This window comes from Marmota monax, unplaced genomic scaffold, assembly GCF_021218885.2.
Source record: "Marmota monax isolate L192 unplaced genomic scaffold, Marmota_monax_Labrador192_F-V1.1 WCK01_AAM20220418_F8-fsc00033, whole genome shotgun sequence".
NCBI lineage: Eukaryota > Metazoa > Chordata > Mammalia > Rodentia > Sciuridae > Marmota > Marmota monax.
In genome coordinates this window covers 4,265-25,475 of record NW_026694282.1, presented here as the reverse complement: position 1 = coordinate 25,475, position 21,211 = coordinate 4,265, and the positions used below count along the sequence as shown (strand labels likewise).

General features: G+C 33.5%; 1 protein-coding gene across 7 annotated transcripts in view; it reads left to right on the top strand.

Annotated features, from left to right (window-relative positions):
- Positions 1-19,591, top strand: part of LOC124108802 (multiple PDZ domain protein-like) — a 64,083-nt gene extending 44,492 nt beyond the window's left edge. For all 7 annotated transcript variants that reach the window (XM_058586335.1, XM_058586337.1, XM_058586340.1 and 4 more), the window contains 7 exons: positions 11,951-12,160; positions 12,552-12,691; positions 13,798-14,011; positions 14,724-14,852; positions 16,081-16,290; positions 18,982-19,096; positions 19,410-19,591. In XM_058586335.1, the coding sequence (XP_058442318.1) occupies positions 11,951-12,160; positions 12,552-12,691; positions 13,798-14,011; positions 14,724-14,852; positions 16,081-16,290; positions 18,982-19,096; positions 19,410-19,576 (1,185 nt within the window). In that variant the 3' untranslated portion in view covers positions 19,577-19,591. The remainder of the gene's footprint in view (positions 1-11,950; positions 12,161-12,551; positions 12,692-13,797; positions 14,012-14,723; positions 14,853-16,080; positions 16,291-18,981; positions 19,097-19,409) is intronic.
- Positions 19,592-21,211: the final 1,620 nt, after the last annotated feature.

The following is a 21,211-nucleotide window of genomic DNA, read 5'->3' as shown; positions in this document are numbered from 1 at the left end:
ATAACTTCCCAGTATAGTAATGTCCTTGTGGGGTTTTAGTGTCAAGGTTATGCTGGTCTCAAACAAAGGGTAGAGAGCAGTCCCCTTTTTTGTGTGTGAGTTTGTATAAAACTGGTGTTAATTAAAGGAAAAATTTTGGAAGAATTTATCAGTGAAACCATCTGGACCTATTTTTATTTTGTTTTGAGGGAGGAAAATTTTTAATAGTGAATTCAGTTTTATTGATAGATACAAAACAATTGACATTTTGGTAAATTCATTCTCAAGGAATTTTGTTTCATATATTTTCAAAATTTTTTTGGCGTAAGGATATTAATTACATACTCATAGAGTCTAGTTACATTCATTTTTTTCATTTTCTTTATTGGCAAGTTATGCCTTTTGTATTTCCCCCCTTATTAATATTGCCAGAGGCTTATCAGTATTATTTATTTTTTCTTCTCAAAGGCCAACTTTCAGGTTTGCTAAATGTCTTTATTGCATTGTTTTTCTAATTTTCATGTTTTTCCCTGACAGAGCTCATTTTTTTCCCTTCTCTGAGTTATGTTTCCTTTGTTAACATATTGAAGTAGATGCTTAGCTCATTGATTTTTAATTTTTCTTTTTTCCCTTATACATTATATCTATAAATTTTTAAGTATTTCTGCTGCAGTCTGGCTGGTTACAAATCACGAGCCACTGAAGCAGGAACAAACTTTATTTCTGAACTCCACCAGCACACTCCACACACACTCCCCGGGAACTCTCCCGAACGCCATGTGGCTCCTCCAGGAACACACCACACCAACTGGAACTCCCACCACTGGAACTTCCCCAACCAATGGGAACTCTCCAAAGTAGCAGGCCAAGGCGAACAGCAGGGATCTATTATACACAGCTTAACATAACCATTATCATCTCAATGGCTTGCTGGCATCACCTCTCAACCGCTCCATTCTGGCAAAAATGCCATCATTTGGACTCGGCTATGGCTCTCAGCATCTTACCCCTTCTGTTTAATTAAACACCAAGCATGTGGCTTAGGGACCTTGCCTGTTAGGCTGTCCAATACTACATATGGTTCTTACCCGTCATAGGATGAGCTGACCTCAAGGCGTCAGCCTCCTGTCTTAGGTTGATACCACTGCAATTGTATCTTACCTGTCACTGACTACCCGTCCAGCATACAGCCATACTTGTGGATAGGCCTATGCACCAGTGGGGGGGGGGGGTGAGGTTCTTTGCCTCACCTCTGTTGGCCCCCAAATTTGGCCTTTGCTCCAGTGGGGGGGTGAAGTTCTTTGCCTCACCTCTGTTGGCCCCCAAATTTGGCCTTGGTGCCAGTGCGGGGGTGAGGTTCTTTGCCTCACCTCTGTTGGCCCCCAAATTTTTAGACCATCACTAGCAGAAGGGAGGAGGATACACAAATGCCACCACACCAAGCCAATTGATGGCTTCTTTGGAAAAATTGTACCACTGGTGACACCATCAGCAAAGATACTCCAGCACTACCACAATTTGCTGCACCAACAGATAGTTCACAATGCATACAAATGATACATAGTCCAGGCAAGTTCTGCAAGCAGTTCAAAGCAGAGGAATCTATTAATATGTTCATTTCCTCCCAAAGTAAATTGATTCCTTGATTGAGCATCACTTGTTGAGTTACATTATTCATTGATGCATCAGTTTATACAGTTTGTTGTGATAGCTATCGAAGAAGCTGTAGTTTGGTTTTCTCTTTGTCTTCACCGGCACTGGGATGAAGATAGGAATTCTGGCAATGATGGCTAAAAAAAATTATGTAACATTCCAACAGGTACTAAGAAAACAATTTTCTGAACAATTTACATTATCCTGAACAGAATTATTAAATATAATGAAAAGGAAAGGTGAAGTAAACAAACAGATCTGTTAACCTCCTTTTTTGTTCACATATTAAAACAATCCTCAACAGCTGTTTACCCAATTTAAATTAAACCATTTAAATCACGTGAATAATAAAAATATTTGGATCCATTTTTTCATGAGCGCTCCTCATATATGATATATGGACATATGCACATACAGACATACAACACAAAACAGAAGTGTGCACACATAACACAATACATACAACACATAACATAATAGTAAAGGCCTTGTAGCTTTTCACAGGTGAAATCTCCATTGCAATGTTTAAAAACTCCACAGTCAAAAAGTAGAACTGATCAGAAAAACATTAACCTAGGTCTGTATGAGCTCAAAAAATAAAATAGAACTTTATGATGTGGGAAAAGGCAATAATAAAATAGATATTGAAAAAAGCATCCTGGTTACCACCTGGGTTTGACTCTTTTTTGGATATCCCTTCCTCTTTTCTGTAACTTGCATAATGGGTCTGAAGGTATTCCCATAAGCAACCCCCAAGGTTTTTTACATTTGAAATAGGCTTTAATGGTGTTCATTATTCATTAGCCTCCAGGTGTTGGAGAACCACTGTCACAGATGTAAGAATAGCCAAGCTGGAGCTCTGGATATCAGCTGTTATGGATTTGAGTCAAATCATCTTCTTTTTTCGTTTGTAGAAATTGCTTTGGTTAGTCTCTCTGGAATCCAAATTGGCTGCTGTTCTCCCTGTGGAAACACACAAACAGAACCCTGACTCCAGACAATCACTGGGTCAGGACCTTTCCATTGTCCTGTTAGAATATCCTTCCAAAGTACCTTAGGCTTATGTACATTTTTTGGACACATATGCCTTTCTGCAGCACTAAGCCCTGATGAATCCAAATTTTAAAAGTTTAGAGTAAAAAGGGTTATTTTAAGTTTATCTTTGGGGGATATATATCCCTTTTCAATTCCCTCTTTTTGCTTTAATTAAGTACATTTTAATAGTTTGATGAGCTCTTTCAACTATGCCTTGTCCCTGTGGATTGTATGGGATTCCTGTTATATGAGTAATGCCAAATGATGAGCAAAATTGTTTAAAAGAGGTAGAAGTATAACCAGGACCATTATCTGTTTTGAACTGTTTTGGAATGCCCATAGTGGCAAAATTTTATAAGCAATGAGCTATAATATCTTTAGTTTTATCTCCAGCATGAAGGGAGCCCATCAAAAATCTGGAAGAAGTATCAACTGTAACATGCAAATATTTTAATTTTCCAAATTCTGGCAAGTGTGTGATGTCCATCTGCCAAATATGATTGGGTATCAGTCCTCTAGGATTGACTCCAAGATTAACTTGTGGTAAAAAGGTCACACAATTTTGACATTGTTTTATTATTTGTCTAGCTTGTTCCTTAGTTATTTTAAAATGCTTTTGTAAAGTATTAGCATTCACATGGAACCTTTTATGAAAATTTGTAGATTCTTCTAGTGTAGAGAAAATATGTATGTCATGTGTAGTTTTATCTGCTAAATCATTGCCCAAACTAAGGGCTCCAGGCAATCCTGTATGTGCCCTGATATGTCCTATAAAGAATGGATCTTTTATGTCCCAGATTAGACTTTGTATAGTGGAAAACAAAGAGAAAACAGTAGAGGAAGGGGAAATCCTACCAGCATCTTCAAGGGATACTATAGCATTAACTACATACTGACTATCAGAAAATAAATTAAATACAGAATCTTTAAACATCACAAAAGCTTGTAATACTGCATTAAGCTCTACCTTTTGAGCTGATTGTTTGGGTACTAAAAATGTAAAAGTTTGATCAGGGATAACTACTGCTGCTGTACCATTATTTGACCCATCAGTGAATACATTTGGAGCATTCATGATAGGTGTTTCTTTGTCATTTTTGGAAAAACTACAGGATGCGAAGACCAAAAAGACAATAAAGGATTAGATGCTAAGTGGTTATCAAATGATACATTAGATTTACACATGATTATTGCCCAAGTATTTAACTCATTAGCTAACTCATCAATTTGATCCATAGTATATGGAGTAATAATTTTATTGATAGAAATTCCAAACACTCCCTTTGCTGCTTTTATTCCTTTGAGTATTAATTGTCCTACAGCCTCAGGATACCTAATAAGAATAGTGTAAGGAGAATAAAATAAATGTATCCACAATAATGGACCTTCTTGCCAAAATACTCCTGTAGGAATATTTTTTGTTGGTAGTACAATATATAATAAAGGCAAACTTATATCAATTCTATCCAAATGCATATTTTCCATATATGTTTCAATAATTTTTAATGCCTTTCTTGCTTCAGGCGTCAACATGCGGGGTGAATTTGGATCTGATGGACCTTTTAGGATATCAAATAAAGGTCCCAACTCTCCTGTTGGTATGCCTAGATAAGGCCTTATCCAATTTATGTCTCCTAATAACTTTTGAAAGTCGTTAAGTGATTTGAGTTGATCTACTCGTATTTGAATTTTTGGTGGACGGACCATGATTGAGGATAATCGAACTCCTAAATAATTAATTGGAAGATTTAATTGTACTTTATCTATTGCTATCTCTAGATTATAATTTTTTTAATAAATTTGTAAGTGTGGCATAACATTTTAGCAATGTGTTTTTATCTTTATGTGCTAATAATACATCATCCATATAGTGAAATATTTGTAGTTCAGGATTTTGATGTCTAAGTGGCTGGATTGCTTTGTTAACATAAATTTGACACATAGTTGGGCTGTTAGCCATCCCTTGAGGGAGTACTTTCCATTCATATCTCTGATCAGGACCTTCATGATTCAGTGCAGGTATAATAAATGGAAAACGTGGACTATCCTCAGGATGAATTAGAATCGAAAAAAAAAAAAACAATCTTTAATATCTATAGCTAAATCATACCAGGTTTTTGGCAAAGCAGACAATTGAGGAATCCCTGATTGAGCAGGTCCCATAATAACCATCTCATTATTAATGGCTCTTAAATCTTGCAATAATCTCCATTTACCAGATTTCTTTTTAATGACAAAAGTGGGAATATTATGGGAAGATATTGAAGGTTGTATATGTCCCTCCGCTAATTGTTGTTTGACCAGGTCATGGGCTACTTGTATCTTTTCTTTAGTCAGGGGCCACTGAGGAACCCACACTGGTCTTTCTGATTTCCAAGTAATTTAGATTGTCTCAGTGGCCCTTTCTGAAAACCCGATCCATGTCTATTTATACCTTGATCTATTTGAATTGGTACTGTCATACCTTGTTCTTGTTCTCTTAATCTTTTTTCTTTCCTAAAGCCTTGTCTAGCCCTAGTAGTGGGCGCATTAGGATTGATGTTATTTGTTAATGTCAAACCTAATTGACCTAGGACATCTCGTCCCCATAAATTTATAGGAAGATGATTCAATACATAGGGCTGTATAGTTCCTTCACATCCTTCAGGATCCTTCCAATCTAATACCATTGCACTTCTATGGGGATTAGTTGCCACTCCAAGGCCTCAAAGCGTTTGAGTGGACTGTTGTTGAGCAGCATGTATTTGGAGAAATTTTTTTTTTTTTTTGTCTGAGAACTTTGGTCTTTTACTTTTTAAAGTATTTAACCCTTTTATGTTTAATGTAATAATTGATAAGTGTGGTTTCATTTTTCATGTTTTTTTCTTTTTTTGTATTTTTCATTTTCTTTCTCTATTAGTAAATTATTTAGCTTTGTTATTAGTTCTTACCCTAAAGACTATAGCAAGTATCTATGGTTTATTTGAGTCAGCTTTAAAAAAAATTTAATATTGATATTATTAGAGATTTTTAGGGTTTTGTTTTGTTTTTTGCAGTACTGAGGATGAAACCCAGAACCTTTTGCCTACCAGACAAGTGCTCTCTCCAGTGACCTACATAGCTTGGAATTTTCGAATATAATATAGAGAATTCCAGTATATACTTCAGGTTTTTTCCAGTGCTTATATCTTAACAATAATATACAATATCAAAACCAAGAACTACCATTGGTATACTACATTATGTCATTATCTCAGTTTGTATCATTTTTTTCCACTACTATTTATTTGTGTAACTTATCACCACAATCAAGATCAATTTTAGGTTTCTTTTTCAGATCTATTCTTCAACGCAAAGATCTCCTTTATTCAGCTGTTATACAGTTCCTTCCCATACTATATATACCTAATCCCTGATAATCTTTAATCTATTTTTCATACCTATAATTTTGTTTTTTTAAAAATGTTGTAAAAATAGAAAAATTTCAGGTTTTTTTACACTTAGTGTAATACTCTAGAGATCTATCTAGTTGTATATATTCATATTTTGTTGCTCAGTAGTATTCCATGATAAGGATATCCTACTGAAGGGCATTTTTGTTTCCAATGTTTCACTGTTATATAAAGTGGCTAATATGAGAATGAAACACTTTTGACAGAGTTTGCTGTGTAAATAAGTTTTTATTTATGTGCAATAAGTATTCAGAAGGGTGTATGGTAAATGCATTTTAATTTTTCGAAAACTATGAAACTATTTTTTCTTTAGAGTTGTATCATTTTACATTCCTACCAACAATGTGTAAGCAATCCAGTTTGCCTACATTCTCACTATCCTGAGAGGTGTATAATGGTATCTCTTTGTGCTTTAATTGACATTTCTTTAATATGTAATGTTGTGTGAACATCTTTTATGTACTTATTTGCCATGCATGTATTCTCTTGAGTGAAATGTCTGTTTATTTTGCTCATTTCTAACAGGATTCTATCTTTTTTTAGTTAATTGAATCTCATAATTTCTTCCAGATGTGAGTCCTATGTCAGATCCATGTATCTTTGACAGATTTGACTCTACTTTAATTAGTACTGTTACCACTTCCTGGAAGTCGCAAGGAACTTAAAATACTTTACCTCTGTTTATCCCACTCTTGCTTTTGTGTGGCTGTATTATCTAATTTCCACATATATTTAAAACTTTACAACTTTAGATCGTGTACTCTGTTAATTAATTTCTACTAATTGGCTTGTATTTTAAACCTTTTTTATACTCAGATCTTTTTGGGCATTTGGGATCTTTTATCTGAGATCTTTTTCTTCCTGCTCCAAAGTTCACTTTGGTATTTCTTTTGTACAAATATGAGGCAAAGGAAGGGGTTTGTATGTGTGTGTGTGTATTTTGTGTAAATGCTGGGTATTTTATGCATGGATTGTTAGGTTTCTTTTTTCTTTTTTGGGGGGCTACCAGGGACTGAGCTAAGGGGCACTCAACCACAGAGCCACATCCTCAGCCCTATTTTGTATTTTATTTAAAGACAATGTCTCACTGAGTTGCTTAGCACCTTGCTTTTGTTGAGGCTGACTTTGAACTCTTGGTCCTCTTGTCTTGGCCTCCCGAGCCACTGGGATTAGAGGTATACTCTGCCGTGCTGAGCTTCATATCTTGTTTTTTAATTGTTCTATTAATTTCTGTCTTGTATGATTTTCCTTGAGAAGTATGCTATTTATTCTTCTTTCAAGAAACGGTGCCCTTTACTCTTGTGATACTAAATTTTTCTCTGGGTTGGTTTTTATTTGTTTACCATGTCATGTTGTGGTGGCTGGCATCTAAAATGAACATCAATAATCCCTTCCCCTTCAGTGTGGATTGGATTTACTGCTTTATTTTGCCATCAAAAATATATGTCAGAAATTTTGGTGTACACCAAAATTTATATATATATATATATGTATATATATATATATATATATATATATATATATATATATATATATATATATACACACACACACACACACATACACACACACAAGTACCTCTCACATGCGAGGTAATAAGCACTTTACCACTGAGCTACAGCCTCAGCCCTATATTGGTATATTTTTGATACCTTTACTTTTTAAAAATATTTTTAGTTGTAAATGGACATAATGCCTTTATTTTATTTATTTATTTTTATGTGGTGCTGAGGATTGAACCCAGTGCCTCACACTTGCTAGGCAAGCACTCTACCACTGAGTCATAACACCAGCCCACCTTTACTTACTTTTTTTAAGGGCTCTTATACACATTTTGTAATTTTTCTCAGTGGAAAAGGTACTCTGATTAGTTATTGTACAGGGTGAGCCTAATTGTGTATAGAACTAAAGAGAATTTTTGTTTTTTTGGAATGTTGTTACTGAAGCAGCATTGTAAGCACAACTACAAGCTAATCCTTTAGGTGGAAAGTTACTGTCCCTTTCTCCTAGTGAGGCTTGTTGGCTTAGGGTACTACACTCTTATCTACTTAGGTGTTCTGTTTTGTCTGCTTCTTTAGCTCTTATCAGCTAAGGGTACATTTGACAAAAGTGATTTTTTTAAAGCTATTTATGCCATTTATACTATAACTTTATGAAGTTATATATGACATTTTCTCTATGAAAATTTAAATTCTTTTGAAAACTATGTAGGTGAAATAATAAAGCAATTGTTCATGGATTTATTTTATTTAATTAAACTGTAAAACACTAAGGATAAATCTCATAAAAATCTAGAATTTTTTTTTTTTTTTTTTTATTGGTACTGAGGATTGAACTCAGGTGCAATCAACCACTGAGCCACATCCCCAGCTCTATTTTGTATTTTATTTAGAGACAGGGTCTCACTGATTTGCACCTTGCTTTTGCTGAGGCTGGCTTTTAATTTTCCCATCTTAGCCTCTTAAGCTGCTGGGATTATAGGCGTTTGCCACCATGCCCAGTTTGGAGTATTCTTTTCAAAGTGTTTCTCAAGTATGTTCAAGAGTTTCTTTCCTTTTTTTTTTTTTTTTTTTTCCTTTTTTTTTTTTTATGGTATTGGGATAGAACCCAGGGTTTTTCAACCACTTTTCTACAACCCCAACCCTTTTTATTTTTTATTATGTGACTGGGTCTCACTAAGTTCCCTAGCTGCCATTGAATTAGTGATCCTCCTCCCTTAGCCTCCCAAGTAGCTGGGTTTACAAGGCATGCCCACTCATGTGCTTCTTTTAGGGTGTTTCTCCATCTTAAATAAACAGAAATTAGAATAATACTGTATTCTGGGAGTGTGATTTATGTATTAAGAAGATAGAGACTTCTTGTCTTTGGACCCATATTTAAGAAGATCTCATCCAAACTTCAGGATATTTATGACAGATTAGACATATATTTGCTACATTAAAATATAAGTATCAAGTTTGATGTATATATGTATATATTTGTGTGTGTGTATATATATATGTATATATTTGTGTGTGTGTATATATATGTATATATTTGTAATTTGATATGATTTCTGCTATATCTAACCTCTTGGAGGAATTAGTTACTGGTTTGAGCTTTATCTTGTAAACGTGTTTCTACTATACTTTAAATTCTGAAAGGCTGTTATATTCTACCCTTTCACAAAGAAAAAAAATTCAGACTTTTTAATTGAATAATTTACATAATTTTCACTTAAGTTTGGTTTTAGGTAATATACTAGTTAAAGACCATAAATTAATATGTTTTTTTCCAAGTACATACAAGCTCTTTCTAGGTTCCAGTACTCAGCCAGAGTTAAACAAAACAGATAATTATTTGGTGACCCTTGCTCATTTGCTAGCAACTTTCATAAATTATACAGATGTTTATCTCTATACAAAAATCACCAGATATTTGTGTTTTCTTTTGGTTATTTTGTATTCTATAAACCGAGGATGAGAGTCAATTTCTTTCTTTCTTTTCTTTTTTTTTTTTTGAGAGAGAGAGAGAAAGAGAGAGAATTTTTTAATATTTATTTTTAGTTTTCGGTGGACACACAACATCTTTATTTTTATTTTTATGTGGTGCTGAGGATCGAGCCCAGTGCCCCGCGCATGCCAGGCAAGTGCGCTACCGCTTGAACCACGTCCCCAGTCCTCAATTTCTTTTTATTAAATATTTATAGTGGGTGTGCTCTGAACAAACCTATCAAGCCAAATGTGATTCATTCTTGTTCAAAGAGATTGTAGTTCAGAAAACCACTTTAGTACACAGTGACAACAAAATCAAAAGGTATCTTGTGCCTTTTCCTATGAATATAAATTTTCAAATTTAAAAACATGACTTTTGATGGTTTAAGCGAAAGCTTTTATATATGTGATCCATTTTAATTATGTAACCATTGCTTTTACATTTACATGAAACCTTAAGAGCAGCAGGAATAGTTATCTATATTTGTCAGGCCTTTAACAAATTAGGAAAAGACACTTGATATTAAATACTGTCTCATGATCATTATTTTTACTATTGTGCTCCTACTAAGTTTATTCTTGGGATGCCTCCACACCTGGTCTCTTGTAATATCAGAGCTTCTACTTCAGTGGATTTTTTCTAATTGAGTATCTGTTCTCAGAATGTGATTTGTCCATTCCAGCTTACTATAACAAAAGTCCAAATGTTTTTTCCTTTGTAAGCATACCATAGGCGTTAGGACCTGGTGTGTGGGATCTTCAGCCTGTCACAAATTTCGTTATGCCATCTGCTTCAACCTGAGTGGGGTGTCTTCTGCTGTCAGACTTTGCTGAAGTTTCCATGGCTCAGGATTAAACAAAAAAAATCAATCTTGGCATAAAAAGCTTGTTTTTGAAAAAATAATTGATTATGCCTACTGTAGTTTTAAAATTATCATTTGATAGGATTCCCAAAAGCCTCCTCTCAACACATTGATCTCTTTTTCATCCATGATTATAGATAGCTAACACAATAGATGAATTATTGGTAACTTTAGTAACAATGAATTTTCTGTTTTAATTTTTTAAGATAGGTAACACCATCCTATGGATGGATTGTGACTTTGTGAAATATTTTGATAGCTTTGATTGATGGATTCTATGAATCTCTTATCATATTTCCAGAAATTGTATTTTATGAGTATATGCTTTATCCATACTACAAAGAAAATAAGAACAACTTGATGAAAACAATGTAGGTCACAAATTACTTATTTTATTTTTAGAGAGAGAGAGAGAGAGAGAGAATTCTAATATTTATTTTTTAGTTTTTGGTGGACACAACATCTTTGTTTGTATGTGGAGCTGAGGATTGAACCCAGGCCGCATGCATGCCAGGCGAGCGCGCTACCGCTTGAGCCACATCCCCAGCCCAACAAATTACTTATTAACGATGTGACTGTGTAATTTTGTTATCAGTAAAAAGAAAATAATGACAACTTGAAAAATTGTTTGGGAGACTGGATCAACATAGTTTCTTAAAAAACAGATAGTTTATTCTGTAAATGTATATTGAAGAACAATGGGAAATGAGGACCAAGGAGAAAATAACATAATAAGATTCTTCCACTGGAAAATTTTACATTCCAATTTTCTTCTATTGATTAGGATGGATGCTCTATGAACAACAGGGTATATATATATGTTAGGGGTTGTTAAGTGCTATTAAAATAATTAGGGTGAGCTCAGGAAGCAAGATGGTGGATGCTATGTTGAATAGAGTTGACAGAGAGGGATTCTTAAAGGTAAGGTTGAGCACAATTGAATGAAATAAAAGAGAAAGCCTATGGATATTTGGGGAAGGATAAACCTGTCTGGTAGAGTGAGCAGCTTGGCAGTTTGGACAGTGACATCAGTACAGCTGAAGATAGTAATAGGACATACTGCTATGAGATGAGGTAAGGGTGATCCAAGCACATCATTGATGTAATCTTTCGGATACACAGTTACAGATAAAAAGTCACATTCATGACACCCTGTGGAAGTATAACATGAGTGTTGACTATTTGCATTGCTGTGTCAGTTAGTTAGCTTTAATTTAGAGCTTACACACACAATTATAATCTTTCAAAATGTTACTTTATTATTTAATGTCTTGTACCAGGAGTTAGATATACTGCAAAGTGTGAAGACACAGTCCTTCAAACCTCCATCTCTGCCCATCACTTTTGACACTGATAGGAATTAATGTCTAGTTCCCAGGTTCAAGGTGAAAGTACCTCCAAAACACCCACATTCTGACACCAGCTGCAAGTTTGGGGAGTTCCCAAAGCTATCCTTGATAATTTCATAATTCATTGTAAGGTGTATTAATGTTAATAAATTCTGTATTATTCTTAGGTTAGCATTGCAACTTCAACAACTTCAAGTGTTGAATATGCCCACATTCCTCACCTCAGTTCTGTTACAATTCCTACTGTACAAAATGAATCACTTTTATTAACTTCAAATAATGGGAATCTGGAAGCCCTCACTGGACCTGGTACTCCACATATCAATGGGAAGTCTGCATGTGATGAATTTGATCAGTTGATCAAAAACATGGCCCAGGTGAGAGCATTTCTTCCTGTTAGGTATCTTAGAATGCATCTTAAGAATGTGATCAAGTCCTGGGTTACTTAAAAAATGTAAAGGCATTTATAACATGTAAAAATTTTGGTATGAGAAGAGTTTGGATGGTTCTGAGATTTTTCTATTGTATATTTTGTTTTTTAATTATCAAATTTTGAGTATTATATGTTATACTCCAGAAATATTCCTTGAGAAAAAGAAAATATCCTGTTCTAGGAGATAAGTGTTCAAAATTATCTTAGAAAATAATTTTTCAGTTTTGTCTTTTTTTTTTATTCCCATAAACAAAGTAATACCATTTAGTCATAAGATGGAAGTCAACTGCATTAATTGGCTTTTAATTTCATTTCTTGCTTTGTTTTCTAATCAGGGTCGCCATGTGGAAGTTTTTGAGCTCCTCAAACCTCCATGTGGAGGCCTTGGGTTTAGTGTTGTGGGACTCAGGAGTGAAAACCGGGGTGAGCTGGGTATATTTGTGCAAGAGATACAAGAGGGCAGTGTGGCTCACAGGTGAGATTGTCCCAGCGTCTTCTCTTGTTTTTGATATCATAATCAGAAAATTTGATCAGTATGGGGAAATTTAGAAAAGCAAAAACAAAGAAAAACAAACAATAATGAGAGTTGAACATGACCTGATATTAACCAGTTTGGGGAAGTCATTAACATTTTGTGGTGAAAAGCAAGTCCTTTGAAGTAACTGTAGCTTTTAAATAGTATGAATTTATTTTAGTAAGGAAAGAAAAATTTGAGGAGAATATTTTCATTGTTAATAACTGGGCTTTTTTATTAGATTTAAGAATTGCTGTACTAGAAATGAGTGATGATAATTTGAGCTGTGTTTTATAAATATGCTAAGAGAAATAAAGCAATATATGTATCTATACTTTGATTTTTAAAAGATAGGACCATCTAAAATACAATGAGTAGGTTGAATGGGCAGTTCAAAAAACAAACAAAAAAACAAAAAGAGGCCTTTTAAATGGAGGAGTTGCTTAGGAATGGCAGTAGAATTATCTTAAGAAAGTTGACCACCTGGAGCTAAGCATATATTTTATTTTTTCTTAAGAAGTATTTTATTATTTTTCTGTGTCAGTAATTTCTCCATCTAAAATAGACCTCTGAAGAAGACCATGCTTTATTTTATTGTGGATGCACAAGAGGTAAAAGCCGCCCATATAATTCTTATTTATTTGTTCTTTATAGATATATATGATGCTAGAGTGTATTTTGGCATTTCATACATACATGGAGTCTAACTTCCCATTCTTGTGGTTTTACATGATGTGGAGTTACACTGGTTGTGTATTCATATATGAATATAGGGAAATTCTGTCTGATGCATTCTACTGTCTTTCCTGTTTTCATCTTCCCTCCCTTCCCCTTTGTCTAATTCAATGAACTTCTAATCTTCCCTTCCCTTGTTGTGGGTTAGCATCCATATATTAGAACATTCTTCAAGCATATACTTTAAAAATGGAACTGCAGGAAAAAGCTTAAAAAGTGTGGAAATTTAAAAATAGGATTTAAAGTAACCTGAACATATATGCCAAAGAAGCTTTTTCTTTCTTGAGAGCTGTCAAATATCTTTTTATCACCTTGTTTTTCACCTCTGACAGAGATGGAAGGCTGAAGGAAACTGATCAGATCCTTGCTATCAATGGACAGGCACTTGATCAGACCATCACACATCAGCAGGCTATCAGCATCCTGCAGAAGGCCAAAGATGCTGTCCAGCTAGTTATAGCCAGAGGCTCCTTACCTCAGCTTGTCAGCCCCAGAGTTTCCCGTTCTCCATCTGCAGCCAGTACAATTTCAGCTCACTCAAATCCCGTGAGTGCCTGAGATTTTCAAACAGAACAGAACGTACTTTTCTAATTCTTTTTAGTTGTGTACAGGTTTCTAATTCCTATAGGTTCTTTGTATTTCTTGAATTTTTTTAAAAAATTCATATCTCTCAGCCTGGAATATTTGTCATTTAATTATGATTGTTTGCAGCTTCTAAAACAGCCTTTTCTTTGTATAGTTTTTTGACATCATCATTCCTCAAAAACAACAACAAAAAAAAGAAGTATGGTTCTTTCACAAAATTGACTTTTCAGTAGACAGATACAATCTTGACTTTGCTTTATAAATTATACAATTATATTGTTACAGTTGGCTGTCTGTGACTTTAAGAAGTCATGTAATTTGGAATTTTTCCTGTAGGCAAGATTCAAAGGAAGACATTCTTAACACATGACAGTTTTTTTCCTTTATCTTTTTCTATTTTTTTTTAAAGACATTCTACAGGAGATATTGAAAAATCAGTGCTCATCATTAATTGGGAGGAAATGTAAACATTTTAATGATATATTAATAAAAAATAGAAATAAATGTCTTTTGAAAGAGAAGTATACTGAATTAAAGGGTATTCTTAGGGCTCATTGTATTATCTGAAATAAGTTATTTAATACTAATAAAGTGATCACAAAATATCCATTGTGATGTAAAATTTTAGTGTTTCATAAAATTTTAGAAATTCTCATAGGAGCTTTGTCTTTAGGTTCATTGGCAGCATGTAGAAACAATTGAACTGGTGAATGATGGGTCTGGTTTGGGATTTGGCATCATCGGAGGAAAAGCAACGGGTGTGATAGTCAAAACCATTCTGCCTGGAGGAGTAGCTGATCAGGTAAGCTACTCCAATAGGTCTTCATTGATGTTTACCCCAAAGTATGACTTCATCTTTTATACATTCTGTTGGAAAGAAGAAACTTTGGCTTTAAATAATGTCAAAGGAGAAATACTCTTTGGGGAGAAATACTTTTGAAAAGGGACAATGAACTTGAGTTTCAGATACAGACAATGAATTTAATATTCCTTAGAACCACAAACTTAAACCAAGGTTATGGTGAACTACTATATTGATTATAACACTTCATTTATAAAGTTCTTGTTGTTACATGTTTGTTTGAATGTAAACTAGAAAGCCAGGTTTATAAAACATTGATTGTATTCATAAATGAAAGGCCTATTAATGGAAGCCTTTTCATTAGGGATTTAACAATAATATAATAATATATGACATTTTCTTCCTTTAAGACATTAGCATATAGCAGTATCCAATAAAGTTGATAAGCTTTGAGAAATCTATCTTATCTATACTTTATCTTCAATATAGAGCTATCCTCTCCAATATTATTAAATTCAAATTTAAATTCATTAAAATTAAAAGAGATTACAAATCTTTTCCCCAGTTGGACTACCATATTCCAAGTGTTCCACAGCCAAGGGTTGCTTGTAACTGCTGTGTTGGACAGTGTGAAAGTTCTGTTATTGCAGAAAATAGCAGCAATTACATGGAGGCTTATAAGACTAATTCTCATGCCTCTTGTCTATTTGTCTTTTATTTCACTAGAATTTCACATGAAAGTATATTCTTTTGATGTTTATAATTGAAATACCAAGCGACAAAATTATGAGATTTATATAATACTCTATTGTGGTTCATAACATATTTTGAATAATATGTACTATATTTGCCTAGTAACTTCATACTTAATCTTTGCTTAGGACTTTTCTTGTTTCTGTCCCTGAAAAAACAAAAATCACAAAAAAAGCCTTTTTTTTTTTTTTTTCCTGCTTGCATTTAGTGATAGAAATCAGAATGACAAGTTCATATCAGCCCATCAATTTAGGGAGTATTTGTGAATTTTATTTACTTATATCACACTGAGTGGGCTGGAATAGTTCAGAAGACAGTTCATGTTACATGTTCAGTGTCTCATGATTGCCATGTTGTCATCTCATTGCTATCTTCTTTTAGTATTATTCCCTCTCCCTCATTTAGGATTTCTCTGATGGAGTTACAATAACAATACCCTAATGATGCAACCCACCACCCCCTTTTTTTGGTTCAGCATGGGCGATTATGCAGTGGAGACCACATTCTAAAGATTGGTGATACAGATTTGGCAGGAATGAGCAGTGAGCAAGTAGCACAAGTCCTTAGGCAGTGTGGAAATAGAGTTAAGTTGATGATTGCAAGAGGTGCCATAGAAGAAACTACAGCACCCACCTCTTTGGGCATCACCCTCTCCTCTTCCCCAACATCTGTGCCAGAGATGCGGGTAAGTAGATAAAAACAGTTAATGTGAATGTCAGAGAAAATAGCACTTAGATGACAGTGATATTGTTTTAGAAACTAGACTTACTTATGTTTATTATTGGTGTTAAAAATGTAACAAAACTTAGGGAATTTTGTAGAGATGCTTCAGCATTAATAATATTTATTAATCAGGAGTAATGTTTAAAAGAGATGAAAAATACTTGCCTAAAAATGCTGGGTGACTATTTTACTTTTTTTTCTCTAAGTAGCCAATTTATGAGGGTAATGTTTTGAAGTATGGATGAAATATAAAGAATTATGTACTACTAATACCTAAAATGTTGAATTATATTTTTCTCTTAATTAGAAGACTTTCTGTAAAATGGGTCAGTTCTTTCATTCCCATTTGACAGCTTTCTTTTTAGTATTTATGTTTTGTTTTGGAAGTGTGGAGGCTGAAAGTGAGAGCAGGATTGCTGGCGATGAATAAAGCTTTTCAAAACCTTCAGTTTTATTGTTTTAAGGTATGCCTGAGAACTGTTGATCAGATATGTAATGAAATGAGTGGTCATTGTTCTTGACTCAGTTACATAAGCTTTTAGACAAATGTTATACCTTAAGTTTATAAGTTTTTGGACAAATGTTGTAACAGAAACTTTACTCATAGGTGTAACATTCTGTCTTTTCCCTTAACTTGATATGAAAAAAATCTGGAAAATTTCAAAATGATTGAATGGTTTAAACTATCATAACTGGTTTACAGATTGTAAGACTATAGTGGCTAAAATATCAACAAAATAAATTTATCCATAAATATCTTAAATATTTAAGAAAAGAATTATACCAATTTCTAAATAAGATTTATAACAAATGCAAATCCTATATTCCTTTCTCACAGTAATAATATGTTTTTATCTATTAAAGTTGTTTCTATGCATTTTCTATAAAATCTTTCTTCAAATCCGAATCTCTTTCATAAGCCCTTTAAAACTTTATTAGAACACTTGAAATTTCCATGATTCTGTTGTTTTTAGGATTGAGTTTGGTTGCTATTTTTTGCAAAGAGAAGTAAGAAAGAAAGCTTGTTTATGAAAGCATTTAAATGGCATTCTTTTGTGGTAAACAAAACATTTTATTCAGCAATATATAAATGAATGCAATACCGAAAACTACTTGATGTAATTGAAAGCTTAGAAAAATATCTATTCTGTGCATATCATCATTTCTGAAGCTTGTGCCCCTTTTAAAACCATTCGATAGTCAAATTGCCACCCTCTAAAATAGCACTCGCATAAGTCTTATTAAAAATAGAAAACACATTTGTTTCAATTGAAGCAGATTTCATCCTGTCATTTTCTTGTAATTATATAAACTTTAAACTTTTGCTAAGTTTGCACAGATAATTATGTGCAATGAAAAAATAAATCAAACTTTACTGAAAAATTTATCTCATTTAGGTGGACCAACAGTGGGATATATTCAGTTTGTTTGAAGAAAATCAGAAATATTATCAGCTAGCCCCAAGCTGCATGTTGATTAGAACTCAGAGTCTTGATTTTGTCATTTTCTTCTTAGGGTTCTCTGTAGAATTTGCTTACGTCACACTAATGCATAGTCCCAATAACTTATTGATGACATATTATACCAGTCCACTAATGCTTAATGTGGGAAAACTGAGCTTTCAGTCTACTGTATAATGAATAACAACTCTGCATGTTATTAAAAGCTTACATCTGTGGAACCTACTTCCAGCTGTCATTCCAGGAAGGAGGAATCCTAATGAACAAAGGATTTTCATAGTAAAGTCTGAATTTACCAAAGGGCAGTTTAAAAGACTTCCTTTATGCATTTTATTGATTTTCAAAATGAGTCATCAGCCTATTTATAATAAAGCTGAAGGATAGATTTATCCATATTTGTGTTATTAGAATCAACTACAAACTTCGGATAATAATAGCAGCTAACATGTAGGCACTGTGGCTGCTCTGTTCTACTAGAAGTGGTCCATACAGTGTGTCATTTAAGAGTAGCAACTCCACAATAAGTGTTAGGATTTGAATTCTACTTCTACTAAGTTGTTAGCGATTTGTCTTTAAAATAGTTTATGTGCCTGTTTTCTCATAGAACAATTGATTCAGTAATTTTACCACCTCATGGTATAAAAGGAATATAAAACATATCATTATAAGGAATAATAAATTAAGATGTCAGTTGCCTCTTACATGGAAACTGCTTAATAAATAGTAGCTGGACTGGTTGTTGTTACTCTTCTCCTGTTAGACAGTTGTGCAAACTAATGTTTAGAAAATCTAGTGGCAAAGCTAGGTTTGTATTTGTTGATCTGAATTCAAGACTTGAATTCTTTCAACTGAGCCACATTTAGACTCCTTCAGAAATGAAGATGTGTCATCTATGAAAACAGAATTTGTTAAGAAAAACCCATTTAATTAAAAAAAAAAGTGTGTACAAACAGTGTATCTCTCCAATAAGGGGAGATTCAATCTTAACATTCCTTTCTGAGTAAAAATGTGATTCTCAGTTCATCAATGTTGCATGATTGAAGTAATAATCTCTACTGTAACTCTCTAACAGAGTTCTCTGACACCTTGTTATGTCATATTATTCCTCAGTTAAAGCTATGGCTTTGTGAACTTGTTTTTTTCTTTTTTTACATGTTTATTTTTTGTATATTTATTTATCGATTTTATTTCAGGTTGATGCTTCTACTCAGAAAAATGAAGAAAGTGAGACATTTGATGTGGAACTCACTAAAAATGTCCAAGGATTAGGAATTACCATTGCTGGTTATATTGGAGATAAAAAATTAGGTAATTTTACATCTTAAATTTTTTTTTAAATTTGGGAATTGCCTCTAGTATCTGTGTCTTATGAAATATTTAATCAACATTATATGTTTTCAAATAGTTTGGTAAATTATTTGAAAACATCCTTAGAAATAATTTAGTGTAGGTAACTCTAAACAAACAAAACAATTACCTTATCCTTTCTACTAGAGATTTTGTTTGTGTGGCTTTTTGATAGTTATTTATTCACAATTAAAGCTTTTTATTTGGAGAATGTAGGATGGATTTTTTTTAATGTGTTTGTAAATAGCGAAAAATAACCTATTTCTAATCTTAGAACCATCGGGAATCTTTGTAAAAAGCATCACAAAAAGCAGTGCTGTTGAACATGATGGAAGAATTCAAATTGGAGACCAAATTATAGCAGTAAGTTACACATTTAATAATAGCTTTGTCAAATTTCATGGTCGAGAATGCATTTTCCTAGTTTATACTCAGTTCTGAGAAAACAGTTAACTGTACTGATTTAATCTTTTCTTTAGTGGCTTGAGGCTCTCATTACAATTATCCTTTTTATTATTTTGTGGAAACAAAATAGCATTGGATAGAAGCTCTACTGATCTCAATTCTAAAGCAAAGGTTTTTTTCTTAAACAATTTCTGATACTTTTGATTTCTGGTTGTAATGAATTTCTTACTGTTACTATTACAGTTCTCCTTGGAGATACTACAAAGGTAAAGACCAGATGTAATGACCATCAGTGTATTTGAGTCTCAATTTGGGATGTGTGGCATTTGTTTTATCAGCAGAATGATGCTCCTGCTTTGACTCCCCGGGCAGAGAGCACCTTTTAGCTCTAATATAAAAGAATAACAAACAGATTCAGCCACTTTTAATTAGATCAGTTCATCATGCTATTGTAATGACATCAGTATATATGTCTGTTTGAGGCAGTGTATAGAAGAATCTAACCTTCAAATAAGTGTTCAGTAAATACTAGACTTCACAAACCGCTTCCTGAAACACAAATTCATTAGTCCCATACCAGTTGCTTCCTAATTGAAATAAGTTTAGTGAAAAATATATATTATATAGTCTTTTAGAGATTCACTGTGTACCTTGAAAAACTGAAGACTCTGTGAAGTCCTGCAGTAGAGAAACTTGTTTACCTCTTTTACCCTGATGGTTCCAAATATTATAATTGTGGAATCTTTCTTTCTTTGGAAGACATCTTGGGTAATGCTGATTTATCTTCATAAGTATTTGTGTATGCTTAATTAAGCCTATTTTGGTTTTGTTCCTCAGGAATCTTAATGATAGTGAGGTGGGGCACAGATAAAAGAGTCCTTGAGTATAGCAACATTATGCATGGTCCATGGAAACAACCAGATGTGTAAGGATCAATGAGTGGATAAGCAAATTTGGGTATATTCATACAGTGGAATGCTAGTCAGTCTTTTAAAAGAAGGAAATCCTGTCACTTTCTATAACATGGATAATTCTCAAGGATATTATGCAAAGTAAAATATGCCAGTCAAGAAAGACAAATTTACTGTATGATTCCACTTATTTGAGGTGTGTGAACTAATCAGACTTAGAGAAATGGAAGGTAGAATGGTGTTACCAGAGGCTGGGGAAAGGGCAAATGTGAAGTTGCTCAGTGGAATAGAGATTCATTTTGCAAGATGAAAACGTCCTATAGATCTGTCATAGAACAATGTGAATAAAATGGTTAAGATGGTGAATTTTATATATTTTTTACCACAATAAAAAAAAGATATAGGGTTCTTTTATCTCTGCCTTTTGAGTCTAATTGCATCTCCCTGAGTCTTCTTGAGTATAATTATATGAAGCTCCTACCTACACACTTGTTCAAGTCTTGAAATCAAGTTGAGTTCACCACCTCGTCTGGCTACCTGCTAGAACTGGTTTCCCTAGTGCATCTCCATTTTACCATGCAATACAAATTAGTCCCCTTGTGTTTTTATTTTAAGGGAAAGGGAGGGAGAGAGACTAAATAGATAGAGAGTCTAAATTCATATATGATGCTGAATTAAAAGTTGAAAATTTGACTAATTTACTTTTTCTTCTGTATCTATATTAGTTCATCAGAAAGTTTCTTAAAAACCAGTTTTATTG